Source organism: Melitaea cinxia, chromosome 25, assembly GCF_905220565.1.
Source record: "Melitaea cinxia chromosome 25, ilMelCinx1.1, whole genome shotgun sequence".
Lineage (NCBI taxonomy): Eukaryota > Metazoa > Arthropoda > Insecta > Lepidoptera > Nymphalidae > Melitaea > Melitaea cinxia.
Genome location: NC_059418.1, coordinates 7,508,829 through 7,523,381, shown reverse-complemented (window position 1 = coordinate 7,523,381; position 14,553 = coordinate 7,508,829). Strand labels below are relative to the sequence as shown.

The following is a 14,553-nucleotide window of genomic DNA, read 5'->3' as shown; positions in this document are numbered from 1 at the left end:
AATAAAATACTATCGATATAATTAGGCACACCGTGGCATATTATGTGATCTTCTTCTAATAATGAAATTTTACTTTATTATGTTTAGCCCATAAGTGAAACACGGAGTACGGTTCACCTAATGGAAAACAGTTACCGTAGACTACACACGTCTGCAAAACCAGGAGCATCGCAAGCGTGTTGCCGACCCTACCCCCAAACACTGTCCAGCAGCTTTCATTACTCATACAGGTACACAACCCCATTCGAGAGTAGTGTTATTTAGCTGTGATCTTCTGTAAGGTTGAGGTACTGCCCTAGTTGAAATCTGCAGGTTTTTAATAAGATATTACCTGCTGTGCCCTAACCTCAATCATGCAATAACTTGTAACTGCAATTGCCAAATACTTGCAGTTTTGCTTAACTAGAGTCTAGATTCTATATTATATTACTGTTCTATTTGTATGTAGCGTATGTGCTTTTTAATGTTTTGCTTGTTTGCATCGTTTTTTTTTTTTTTTTTTTTAAATTAAAGATAGTGTTCGTCATGCCATCAATGTACGTAGGACCGAAAAGGTTATAAAGAAAAAGTTTTCATTTAACCTTCTGAGTGCTCGAGTAGAGATTTGGATAAACTTGGTAGTTCCACTGTGTCTGCTGGCGTTTCCTTCTCTCTTCACTGATGGCCCTCACTTGCTGAATGTAGTTGAGTGTTAGGTGCTTCTTTCTCTATTAACGGTGTATTAAGGTTCAAATTTGCTTGATTTTCAAGTGTTACGTTGGCGAAAGAGATTATTATTAACAACACCAATTTTTCAAGTTTTAAGCCAGCGTGACAAACCAGACATGTTTTTTGTATGAATAAAAAATGTCTTTAAAAATTTCTTAGTTATGCTGAACACAGCAAATGTGTGACGCTGACTTAATTTTTGTACATGCTGTAATCGCTTTAGTTTAACACAATATCTTAGACATTAATAAATAGACGTTCAGTCCTACAATTTTTTTTATTTTTTTATTTAGTATTATTCAGTTTTGTTTTTCTTCTTTACTCTATAATTTTAATACATATATACTATTTAACGTTTATAAATATTTATATTTTAATAAAACAAAAAAAAAAACGTCAATTTGGAATAATTTGATACAAAAACCAATTACATTAAAATTTAAAAAAATATATAATAATTAAAAATAAAATTATCGCAAATTATTTCCTACTAATAAACCTGCTCTTACGATATGAATACAAATTTAAAATATATATAATTTAAAAATATAAGCATATTTTCCATATAAATATAAATATTTATAATAATAATTACTTTGACAAGCTAAAATTTACCAAAAAAAAAAACCGCGCCAAAAGTGACAGTAATAAAAAAATAATACTGTCACTTATCACAGACTAAAAATGAATACAGATAAGAAACAAAACACATCGATTAGGCTGTGCGTTACTATTGACAATTATTTAGTGTTCATATACCGAGGCGGTGTATTATTTTGTTTTAAGCGAGTGAATGGTTACGAATGACTTTGGATGATGGAATGAAATGATAATAATATTGTTCTTTTAATTTTAATTATTTTATATTGCCGAACTAAAAGTCATTGGACTCCTCCGTTGGAGCAGTTTGTAGCGTACCTTAATTTTTTTTCTTGCCAGAAAAAAAATTAAGTTGAACCTCCTTTGCCAACTAATACGAACATAAGATAAAAATAGTAACATACATTGACATTATTAGCTTATTGACTTACAACTGTTTAATAGCCACAAATTGTTAACCAAATGGCTATTTTAGCTAACCGAATACTTTTCATACATACATAAATATCATCACTCTTTCCCGTAGTGGTACAGAGACCACTTCTTTCCACTTGCTACGATCCTTACATACTTGTTTCGCTTCGACCACTTTCATTATTACCTTCATACATACTCTTCGGTTTAAGGTACTCTTGACCTTCTACACACTACTACAGTTTTTTTTTCTGCAGTAAGTTTACTAATAAATGAGTGGAAGATGAATATAAAGTTAGTTAATAATTGTTTTAATGTAATTAATTTACTTTTAATTATATATTCATTAAAATAGGAATCTATCCACGATAAAGATTAATTGATTATTAAATATATTTAGAATATCTTTAAAAATTTTCTATTTGAAAAAATTATTATATTTATTTGACATATTTATTTTTCACCCTGTTTGGTTCTCAAATCGACGGTTTATATATATATATATATATATATTATCTCATAATTTTTTAACAAAAAAAACTATATCTTCTATATATTAATACATGAAGCAAAAACTTTGTATCCCTTTTTACGAAAACTGCGCGGACGGGGGAGTATGAAATTTCGTACACTTATAGTTTACATTCAGGAGTACAGAATACTTTTTTTTTAATTATGCATAAAAATACATTATGTTAATAAAAAAAACATCACACACACTACCATGTATTATCACACACACTACCATGTATTTGACACATACACGCATATATACTCTTTTGTTTATTGTTATCTGTGGTTAATATCGACCACTGGGCGACCACTTGTTTAAATAAATTTATGTATACCTTAGTAATTTAATTTTGTTTACGTTGTAATTATTTGATAATAAAATAAAATAAATAAAATCGTTTATTTGTTATTTTTCATATGTTATTTATATATATGTATTATATATCGAAAAAAAAATATCAATAAATAAAAATAAGCTATATCAGTCTGTCGCAACCAATATCACAGGCATTAAATTGCCTGCATTTGAAACAGACGACGGTTTCTTTAATCTACACATACCTTATCGCTAGTGCTGTGGTACTGATAGGTCTTGAGATAAGTCCCGAGACCGAGTATCTCGCACTGCGGACACGTCTTGTCCGCAGTGTTCCGCAGCAAATTTAACATATGAATAAAATCCTCCGCTACATAGTGGTCTTCTTCTAGAAATAATACTGGACCTGAAAAAAAAGAAACGATAATTTGGGAGTTCTCCTTTCAAACAAAAAAAAGTTATCCCCGAACAAACATAACCCGAAAAAATACGGTCGGATTGAGTAACATCCTCCTTCTTTGAAGTCGGTTAAAAACGTTAAAATTTTACCCTCATGCGCCTAAAAAAGTGTCACTTCAAAAACCTTCCCAATTTTAGTCTAAGAGTGCGACCGTTCGGCACAAAACGACTGTTTCCGTACAAGCGATTCCAATTTCCTTGATATATTTTATACGATTTGGTGTAATGTATGTCGTGTAGGCGTCTAAACACCGCGAGTCGCGGGTTCGATTCCCACTCGAATTAGATACAGTGTCACGCGTGTACGTCTGTACAAATATCACCAGTTTGGGTGTCTGAGCTTGTGGGTCCCACCGTGTCTCGGAGAATACGTTATACTGTCGCCGTTTTTTTATTATAAATACCTGATAGCGATCGCTACTCATACGCTTCAGCCTGTAATATCCCACAATGGGCATAGGCCTCTTTCCCCATGTAGGAGAAAGATCAGAGCTTAATCCACCACGCTGCTCCAATGCGGGTTGGCGGATATATTCCCTACTATGAGTAACGATTGCTATCAGGTGTACACGATAACAACCGTGACCGACGGCTTAACGTGCTGTCGAGGCACGGTGGGGAGACTCACAAGGACTGCACCAACACCCAGACCACCACACCTGTATGGCCAATACAAATATTTGTCATGTGCGCGGATCGAACTTGCAACCGCCAGCGCAACAGGTACGGATGGCTGTAACCGTTGCGCCAACGCGTCTTTACTCATAGTGGGGAATATATCCCGCCACCAGTGTGTGTGGTGGATTATGCTCCGATGCGTCTCCTACTTAGAGATAGAGGTTCATGCCCAGCATTGGGATGTTACAAGCTGAATCAATATATGTGTGTTCATACCTGTATGAGTAGAGGTACACTGTAGCTGGTTAAAGATCCTATTTGCCTTCCACCACCAGTGGTGTTTGGTCTGTGCGTACTTCGCTTCCCTGTAATGTCCGTGCAGGTCCGGGTGTAGAGCGTTGTTGCATTTAATTTTTAATGCTCTGAAAGTATATTTTTTGATATTATTTAGATTTTTAGGTATTTAGGTTGATAGGGGTATAGCAGCACATATCACTATATCTTGAGATTTCGAGCAGTCCAACTGGGGCAGTGCCTCAGCCCTACTAGAAGATTAGTTAAATGAAAAAATAAAATTAAAAATTAACTTTATTCAAATAGGCTTCAGTGCTGTGTGGCTACGGCACCAAAGAATATAGCCACCCCCTCTCTTCCCGTGGGTGTCGTAAGAGGCGACTAAGGGATAACAAGGTTCCTCTACCATCTTGGAACTTAAGAAGCCGACCGATGGCTGGATAACCATCTAACAGCTGGCTTTGAAACACACAGGCCGAAGACGGGCAGCAGCGTCTTCGGTGCGACAAAACCCTGCGGTCACCAACCCGCCTGCCCAGCGTGGTGACTATGGGAAACACACATGAGTTCACGCATTTTTGGCGCGAACTTGTGGAGGCCTATGTCCGGCAGTGGACTGCAATAGGCTGAAATGATGATGATGAATGAATTACGCTTCAAATGCAAATTCGAATCGTCATTTTACAGATTAAATTTTAAAAGTAATTATTATTTTTAAAAGTAAAGCTGCCACCGATTCGGATTGCACATTCTCCGGAGAAGAATCGGCAAGAAACTCCGCAGTTACTCTTTTGAAAATGAATATATAAACTGTGTTTTAGTATAAAATTGGTAATATCTTAATGAATGAATAAAACGCTTTATCTACTTTTTTTAAATAAAAACTTTACATTTATGTTGATAAAGATGTGTGGACTTAGTGACGCTGTATTTCATGCAACATGTTTCTAATTTTGTACTAAAACACAGTTTATATATTATTTTCAAAAGAGTAACTGCGGAGTTTCTTGCCGATTCTTTTCTGCAGAATCTACATTCCGAATCGGTGGTAGCTTCACTTTTACAAAAATAATAATTTATTTTTAAAGTTTTGATTTGTAAAATGACGGTTCGAAAGTGCTCTTAGAGCCTATTTGAATAAAGCTATTTTTGATTTGATTTGATTTGATAGACAATTCCAAAATTGTTTGTGAGATTTTATTATACATGCGAATATCATAACCCAGAAAGGAGACGTTTACTATGCGCAGTCGGAAACGGAGTTATTTTTCACACTATAAGTAATCACCAACATATCATATACTAGAACCTTCTCCGAAACACGCTACATCTTATGGTATAAGTATTATTCCTATGGATTCAGTACTTTTCGCTGTATAGCCGAACCAAGAAACCAGCTATCCATTTATTTATACATTTATATATTTATTTGATTGATTACGCCTTAACTGAACTGTTATGGACTGTGAATTGGACCCAAGATAGTCAAAGATATAGACTTATTAAATAAATAAATAAATAAATAAATACCTACAGGACACACAATGCATACTGCAATAACGCACATAGGATACGATACTCAACTTTTCCAACTTGATATCCCGGGGACAGTCATTTGGATCCATTCCGGGGAACTCCTGCGGATGTGTCTGAATCGAATAGGGGTAGAAAATCTGCATCACCTGGAATAGGAGGGACAAATGATTAGGTTTCATTTTTGATTGATTCGGCCTCGAATATTCCACTGCTGGGCACAGGGCACTTTCTCCATGTAGGAGAATGGTCAGAGTTTGATTCGTCGTGTTGCTCCTCTGCTTGTTGACGAATATATTTCCATTTAAGAGTAACGATCGATATTAGGTGTATATTATAACAACTGGGATCGACAGCTTAACGCACTCAATAGACTAGCTCACAGGGACACTTAAACCGTAAACAAACTTTCTTAGAAACACAAATATCTTCCCCGAGCGTTAAAGACACCAGAACATATCAGTTTCCCAGGAAATATTTAATCAAGTATCAGCAATCATTTGATTTATTGATTATTAATCAATGTTAAGCCATACTGAGGTAGAGCACAGCAGGAAATTTCCTGCTCAAAATATGGAGCAGCCCAACTGGGGAAGTACCTCGACCTTACAAAAGATCACAGCTAAATAATACTGTTTTCAGTATTGTGTTCCTGTGGGTGAGTAAGGTGACCAGAGCTACTGGGAGAATTTGGGATAGGGTCGACAACGCGTTTGATGATGTAGTCGTCTGTAAGCTACGGTAATCGCTTACCATCAGGTGAGCCGTACGCTTCTTTGTCGACCAACTTAAACATAAAAAAAAAAATAGCAAACCCAAAAAAAAAAAAAACTTTTTCAAAGTTCGAATACATTGATCGACCACAATGAATTCTACGTACCTTAGTAAAATCGATACTCCTAACTAAGTTATTTATTTCCTCATCGTAATAATCGTGTGAGAATATCAGCAGCGTCCTGTCGATGTCTCTCGCTTGAGCCAAGGAGACGATCAGATGACGTAGGTATGTCAGACGGGTGTGAACCTGCGGGCAGAAACAAAACACATTTATATGTATGGTAAAACCGGGAGAGATGCCGCAGTGGGATAGATGCCTCATGTTCTAAAAACCTAACATCCCGAACTCACAAATAAAAATTAATCGCATAAGTAGGAGTCGAAGTCACCCCGTACCTCAGATATCCACAGATATTCGTGTGGCAAGGACGCGTTTGGATCGTGTGTGTAATTTTCTCCGTGGCGAAATTTACAAACACGTCAAAGTTTTAAAGGTTAGTATTTAAGGTTGTATAATTTTATAAATAGTAATAAATTCCGTTATATTTTTTATCACGTCTATATACTGGGTCATTGAGTCTGCATATAGTTGTAAATAGATGCTATTTTGTTTATAATTTATTTAAAAAATACGTGGGCATCTATCCCAATCACAAAGGATAGTTGCCCTGATTTTTTGAGGTATAGGTGCCCTTAGGGGCCTATCTATCCCTTCATTCACCATATACAGAGTAAGTTTATATGTATAATTTTTTTTGTGTCTGTTATATTTTTTTATGTATTTACGTATATTTATGTTTGGATGTTTTACTGATTCTAGCAGAACTATGCCACGAAAATATAAAAGAAAGGAAGAAATGCGAGCTCGAGTATGTTCTTGGACTATAGAAAACCTACAGTCAGCTTTCGATGAGAAAGTATGATTGTGCAATGTGCATGTTGACACTTGATATGAATATTTTAGACCAACAATTAAGAATTTATACTTTTGTTGAATAAATGCTTGTAAAATTTAATTAAATATATATATATTAAATAAGAATTCATCTAATAATAAAATATGAATAAAATCAGAACTAATCTAATATCAATAAAAAAATAAGAATTTATACTTTAGTTACACAAAAGCTCTAAAAATTTAATTAGGTACAGTAATCTGTGTGATATAAAAATTATATTCTAATTATAACAATTAAAATATATAAAAAAACACAAAAAATTTTCATTGCTATGGCCCATGTTTCTTGGAGACAATCGATGTTTTAGGAGTAGAACTAACCTAACCTAACATTTAGTTTGGGTTTTTCGTTTACACGGTTTAAAGGGCATCTATCCTACTCACTATTTTCATGGTGGGGCAACTATCCATACAGGTAGGCATCTATCCTCAAAACAAAGGGTTCACGAAAAGCTAATTTCTGCTTAATCTGCATTGGCTAGGTTGAAAAAAAATTGTCATAATTCAACATAAAGGATTGAGCTAGTTACATTAATAAAAATTATTCGTATAAAAATCATGTTTTTAAAATTAGGTGGCTATTTCAAAAAGTGAGGCATCTATCCCGGTTTTACCCTATAGTTCGCGTCATGTAAAAAGAACGCTGGCCTTGAAGCTGCGCAGAAGCGATTTATCGGTCTATTTGGTGGACGGGAGTGTTTATCACGTGTCGCATGCTTGCCGGTGTGCTATTGGTTGGACAGTTCGACGTCGACTCAAAATATTATCACGATTATCGCGCACAAAAGTTTTAAATTACAAAATTCTCCATTTACTATTTATTTCACTAAAAAACAAATATCAATTTATCATTTTAAACACATAAAAACTATTAAGATACGAATATCGAGAGTACAGATAATTAATATTTTTGAATACGACATTTCAATAACTAAAAAATTTGTTATTGCTTTTGTTTAAAAAAAAATTGTGATTTTGTAAAGTGATAATTATTATACTTATTTAGTCCGAATTATTCGCACTTGTATTTCTAGTATTTTTTAATGTACCTACCAATAACCATTATAAAAAGAAACCGCGAGTGAAAGCCTAATTAAAAAATAAAACAGTAGTACTTGTGCGCGAATATACCCATGCGCAAACGCACCCCCTCCAGTTTCTTTCAGCTTTCTTTTTACATGACGCGAACTATACTCATATGTAAATGTATTACGTGGTAATTTAAATAGCGGGCATCTGAAAAAACGAGTGTGCTTTAGATCACACGACTGAAGTAAAACTTACGAAACGTAACTCTCTCTCTCTTTCTTTCCGTTCGCCTCGCCTAATCGCAAATTTCGTAACGTTCACGTTCACGCATTCACCAGCTTACTTCCAAAGTCAAGCGTGCGTAAAAAAGTTGAATTAAAAAAAAATTAACTAAATTTTTCATACACTTACTGGGTCGATTGTTTTGACATGTAACATCCCACTGCTGGGTATAAACTTCCTTCTACATGTAGAAGAAGGGTCAGAGCTTAATCCCACCACGCTGTTTCATTGCGATCGGGCCGATGTATTTGAGCCGATATATGCCAACGATAACAACCGGGAGCGACAGCTTAACGTGCTCTCCGAGTCATGGCGAGCTATTTTTTTTTTGTCACTAGGTCGGCAAACAAGCGTACGGCTCACCTGATCGTAAGCGATTACCGTAGCTTATAGACGCCTGCAATACCAGAAGCATCGCAAGCGCGTTTCCGACCCAATCCCCAATCCCCCCAGGAGCTCTGGTCACCTTACTCACCAACAGGAACACAATACTGCTTGAAAACAGTATTATTTTGCTGTGATCTTCTGTAAGGTCGAGGTACTACCCCACGTCGGGCTGCTCCATATTTTGAGCAGGAAATTCCTGCTGTGCCCTATCTCAGTTAACTGTATATCTACAGGCTTATGGGTATAAGGGACAGACACTCAGACCGGAAATAAATATTCGCACAAATATAAATATAGCTGGTGTAGTACAAGTGTAGCTGCTATGTCTTCTTGATATTATAATTTAATTTATATTAAAATTATATTGATTTAATTTTTTTTTTCAACGATGTTTTGTCGATTTAGGTTATCATGTACAATATAGGTAGATTTTTTTTATCGGAGGTTAAATTTTGTTAAACCCCGCTGTAACCTTTAAGGTTAGAGTAACGCTTGACTCCGGCTTAAAAAAAAAACACTCTAAGGGTAGGGCAGACCAAGACCACGTGGACAGTGGGGTGCTCCGATTCGGTTTTGGGTATTTTTCGAATTTTTAAACCTATATTCTAGCACGCAATGTTACTAATTTTATTAGAATTTATTAGAATATTATGTCTGACACGTTATTTTGTTTAAAAGTGTCGATTTGTCAGTCGTTAAAGGTCAGTTCGTATCGTATTTTGATCTTGCAGTAAAGATCGTTTTTACGTAAGTTTGTTCGAAAATAACGCGTGATAGTTGCAGTACGGAGCATGAGTATACTTACCGCAACGCTGGAATTAAGGTAAAGTCAGAAATAACAAAAATTTAACCTCCGATAAAAAAATCTACCTATATTGTACATAATAGTCAAAAGTAAATGTAGAAGATGCACGAACTATTTTTAAAATGTTACACAGTTTAAAATATAATGTGTAAACTGCACAGAGATTTTAGTGAATTACATATTAAAAAAAAACATACATTTGAAAATGATAATGTAAACCTAGCCTAATATAAACTGGCATAAAAACGCCTGTCAAAATTGATTAACATTGTCAAACTGTACTATTGATATTTTTTATACAAATATAACTTCAAATTTTAATTATGTCCAAAGAAAACATAACTGGGGTAAGAAATAAGCCACATTAGGAATGCGTAGTTTAAAAAATGCGTTTGTTCTAAAAACAAAAAAAGAAAAATAAAACGAACTCAACTTAGATCGACCATTCCAGTCCACTATCAAACGTAATCGAAAACTTAGTCCATTCAATACGCTTTATTAGCGATAACTGAACAACAGTCACATGTCGCTCAAATTAGAATAGACCACACGATAAGCGAACGAAGATTCCTCAAAATCAGTAAACCCAGTAAAAAGTTATGTAGTACATTTAAAAAGAAAAAGATACATAAAATATGGTAAGGGTAGATTAGGAACTGACGAATTATCTAAGCTCAAAATTTGACCGTCTATCGACATAATTTCGTTACAAAAAAAAACCCTACCCTATCTAACTTCAAAATGACGATTCTTAATCTAAAGCCTAACCTAAAATATAAAAAAATCGGTAAAAAAGAAAAATTCTGCAATTCTATAAATGCGAAAATTGGATTGTTTTACTATTTCACGCAAAGACTAAAATGAACTGTTTGTATTGTAACTCGGCACGTATATAGCTTAAGTCGTCTTTTTATACCGATAGTGTGACTCTAATCATCAGTGAATACACGGGTCAGAAATTAGATCTTTAAAACTACGTAACGGATTTTGATGCGGTTTTCTTTAGTAAATAGTGATTGCGGAAGGTTTATATGTATAACACATGCATAATAATAGAGTAGAGGGACACTGATAGTTTCAGAGGTTTCTAAGGTTATGTCGTAAATAAACACATTTTTTTGCGCATATTTCATATACTATATTTATTTTATATTATATATTTAGTATCAGTATTGGTCGATGGTATACAATAAAGTTTAAAATGTTGTTATAAAATATCAGATAGATATTTTTATCAGCAAGTAAAACAGGCCTAATAAAATTATTGATTCACAGATGAAGTCGAAATCAGAAGTGAAATCGCGTCGTCCGAATAAAATTATCATACCCAGACGTATCCCATCCGAGGATCCCCCCAAAAGGATACCTGTCTATCCCAGTCCGGATAAAACAACGTGCCTTGAATGCCCGTGTTATCCTAAAGAAGATCCGTATCATAAGAGCAAGTATGTACAACATTAATTTAATGACAAACATGTGTTGGGTTTAGTGATTATGTGTTTCATACAAAATATATAGCTTTAACAGTTTTTTTTTAAGAAAGTTAAGCGGAGGTAGTTACCGATTCATCTCTGAAAAATCTACATTCCAAATCGGTGACAGCATCACTTCAAATATAAATAATTTATTGAAAAAGAATATAAATTAATTTTAAAAATAATATATAGTTGAATTGGAGTTATTTTTCATCTTGATTTTGTATTTTTTATATACACTTATAGCAAACTAGAATATGTTTAACGTTATGGAAAGCAGTTATCGTAGCCTATGGACCCTTCCGCCACCAGAACCTTCCCCCCCGGAAGCTCTGGCTACCTTACTCGCCACAACACTAAACTCACTTAGAGATGTATTATTTCGATGTAATCGTCTGTAAGTGCGAGGTACTTCCCCGTCCAACATCTTTAGATTTAGAACGAGACATTTCCCGCTGTAAAGGGGCCGGATGATGATGATGTGACGAGATATGCGTTAATATTTTGAGTGTGTTATTTATTTAATAATATTTTTGATTTAGTTAATGGGCCTATTTCACTATTTGCTAATCAAGTTCATCTCGAACTTCAATTAATGATACATTCTATCAGCAGGGGGTCAGTCCCTTGGGGGATGTTACAAACAGCATCAAAATTTTGTACGCTTTGTTTATTTTGTAAAGTTTTGGACGCTTCCATAGGATACATTATATACATTTTTTATAATTATTTTAGAAAACTCAACCCCTGTCAAAAAACACCGTTAACGTTGTACGAACTGGCGGCAAAAGTCGTTGACCGTTTGACATTACCGAAAGCTTTCGATTGGTCGGAAATGGATGTCGCAAGATGGCTGACTGATGTCGTAGGATTGGGACAATATACGGTAATTTATTGGTTAGATTGTATATTTTTTTAATCACAGAACCACACTATTATTTAAACAGAACTAAAAATAAAGATGCTATATAGTACCACTGTTTTATACCACGAAAGTGGCAATCAATCATACAATCCAGATATATGCGGATAACGCAATGAATGCATCATCAAGAGCATCTTAAGTGACCTTACTCTCGCTGCCACACTTACTCACCACAGGAACTTAACATTATTTGAGAGCAGTATTATTTGTCTGTGATCATCTGCAAGTTTGAGATACCGAGATAGGACACAAAAAATTTACTGCTCAAAACATAGAGCAGCCCGACTGGGGCAGTATCTCGACCTTACAGAAGTTCACAGCAATAATACTGTTTCCAAGCAGTGGTTTGTTTTTGTTGGTCAGTAAGGTGACCAGAGCTTTTGGGTAAATTTAGGATAGGGTCGGTAACGCGCTTGCGATGATTCTGGTATTGCAGACGTCTTTAAGCTACGGTAATCGCTTGCCCTATGTGAGCCTTACGCTTGTTTGCTGACCCAATTATATAAAAAAAAATCCCGAGTCCAACTGCTTGAAATTTTGAGCTAGATATTTCGTGCTGTGCTCTAATTTAATGTTTATTTATTTATTAACTTTACTTATTGCTTCGAAGATACATTAATGGACTGTTTCACTTTTATATAATTTTTTGTCCACAGGAGTGTATACTTAACAACCACATAAATGGTAGACGTCTCCTACTACTGGAAGATCCATCAAATTTAGCACAAATCAATATAAAAGACTACACCCATATACTGGTATAAATTCTAACATTATTGCAGATTTTTTTTTTCTGACAATTTTAGTCAAAATTTGGATAATTATCGTTAAAATATTCTAAATACCGGTTATTCAAATTTGAGCTAGAACTACTGTAGAAACTATTTTAATTTTTTTTTATCGTTTTATATAAAGTATTATCTTTACAATCTTATCGATTCTATAACGTCTTCTACGTCCATCCCTAGCATTTTTAAAAAATGAATTACTGCGTGATAAAGGAAAGTTTTTTTTAATGAGATGCAAAGTATATCTATCAAATAAATAAAATTGGAGTGTCACTTTGTAATATTAAAATAACCGCGTATTACTAAATGCATATGGCTGTATACACGGTACCTTTACCAAAATGACATTTTTTTTTACAATTTTTGTCTGACGGTCTGTTTGTTCCGGCTAATCTCTGAAACGGCTGGACAGATTTTGACGGGACTTTCACTGGCAGATAGCTAATGTAGTAAGGAGTTACTACTTTTAGAACTTTCGACTTTTTTAGGCTTATTTTAGAAATGTATTTATTTTACCTCGAACTTAACCACTTTTTTATTAAATTCTGCGCGGGCTATGTCGCGGGCGAAGTCGCGGGCAAAGCTAGTACACAAATAAATATAAACACTACTTATTTTTTTACAGACAAAACAGAATATACTTTGTTTAGGATAGTACAAAATACAAAAATGTGGGGGGGGGGGGGGGAGTAAACAATGAATTAATGTATTAGATTTTGGAACTTTTTGTACACTATGTTTACATGCGTTAGGATGTTCGAAAATGAGTCTCACTCTACACGTTACTCTAACTAAATCCGTTACCTATATCCTATGAGTTGTAAATTTAAAAGGTAACTTCAAGTTGGAAAAATCTAGTTAATATTAAAAACAATTTCCAGAAAATAACTTCGAAAATTCGCGAACTCTACAGTACAGAATTAATAAGATTCGCCAGAAGCATCGGCTTACCACCTCGGAAGCCTTTAACGCACTGCACGATCTTCAAGTCAAGAACTGGACCCAGCTGGGGTATTAGAAGAAATTGGACTAGGTTTAAAATTCATATTTATATATTCCACTGAGGTAGAGAACAGCAGACAAAATTACGTTCAATCTGTAGCAGCCATAATGAGGAAGTACCTCACCTTACAGAAAATTACAGTTCTATGACAAAACCACCTTTTTTAATAATTCCTCTCTTTTTTAATAATTATGTAAGTTGTTTTTGTCTATTTATAATTTATTTTTCCTCCTTAATTTGTGCACATCTTAACCGCTGCTACTGTATCGTGTCCAGTACCCAAAGGTTATCTGGAAGAAATCGCTATTTAGCGATAAGATCGCCTTTGTACATCTTCTATTGTATCTTTCTTTATTTGTGTCTGTATTTTGGTGTACATTAAGAATAAATAAATAAATAAACACATTTAAGAATGGGAATAAGAATGTTCCATAACAGGCCAAATTGAAAAAATGAATCACGTGAAACGTAATCTACAGCCAGTGGGGCGTTAGGGCGACGGCCTGGGACGCAAAATTTCAGGGGGCAATCGGTGGGATCGATTTTGGTTTCCTTAAGTGGGCTCCATAATATTCTTACCCGGGGTGTCAATAGTCGTAACGCCGACACTGTCTACACCAACAGAACCCAAAATCTGAAGGAACATAGTTAGGGATCGAACACCTGTAT

At 34.7% G+C, this 14,553-nt stretch overlaps 1 protein-coding gene across 1 annotated transcript in view; it reads right to left on the bottom strand.

The window, feature by feature from the left end:
• Positions 1-14,553, bottom strand: part of LOC123665895 (alpha-1,6-mannosyl-glycoprotein 2-beta-N-acetylglucosaminyltransferase-like) — a 53,596-nt gene that overhangs the window by 8,705 nt on the left and 30,338 nt on the right. Inside the window, exons 4-8 of the mRNA XM_045600126.1 lie at positions 6,336-6,479; positions 5,507-5,604; positions 3,905-4,050; positions 2,797-2,957; positions 582-707 (exon numbers count right to left, since the gene is read on the bottom strand). Of these exons, the coding sequence (XP_045456082.1) occupies positions 582-707; positions 2,797-2,957; positions 3,905-4,050; positions 5,507-5,604; positions 6,336-6,479 (675 nt within the window). The remainder of the gene's footprint in view (positions 1-581; positions 708-2,796; positions 2,958-3,904; positions 4,051-5,506; positions 5,605-6,335; positions 6,480-14,553) is intronic.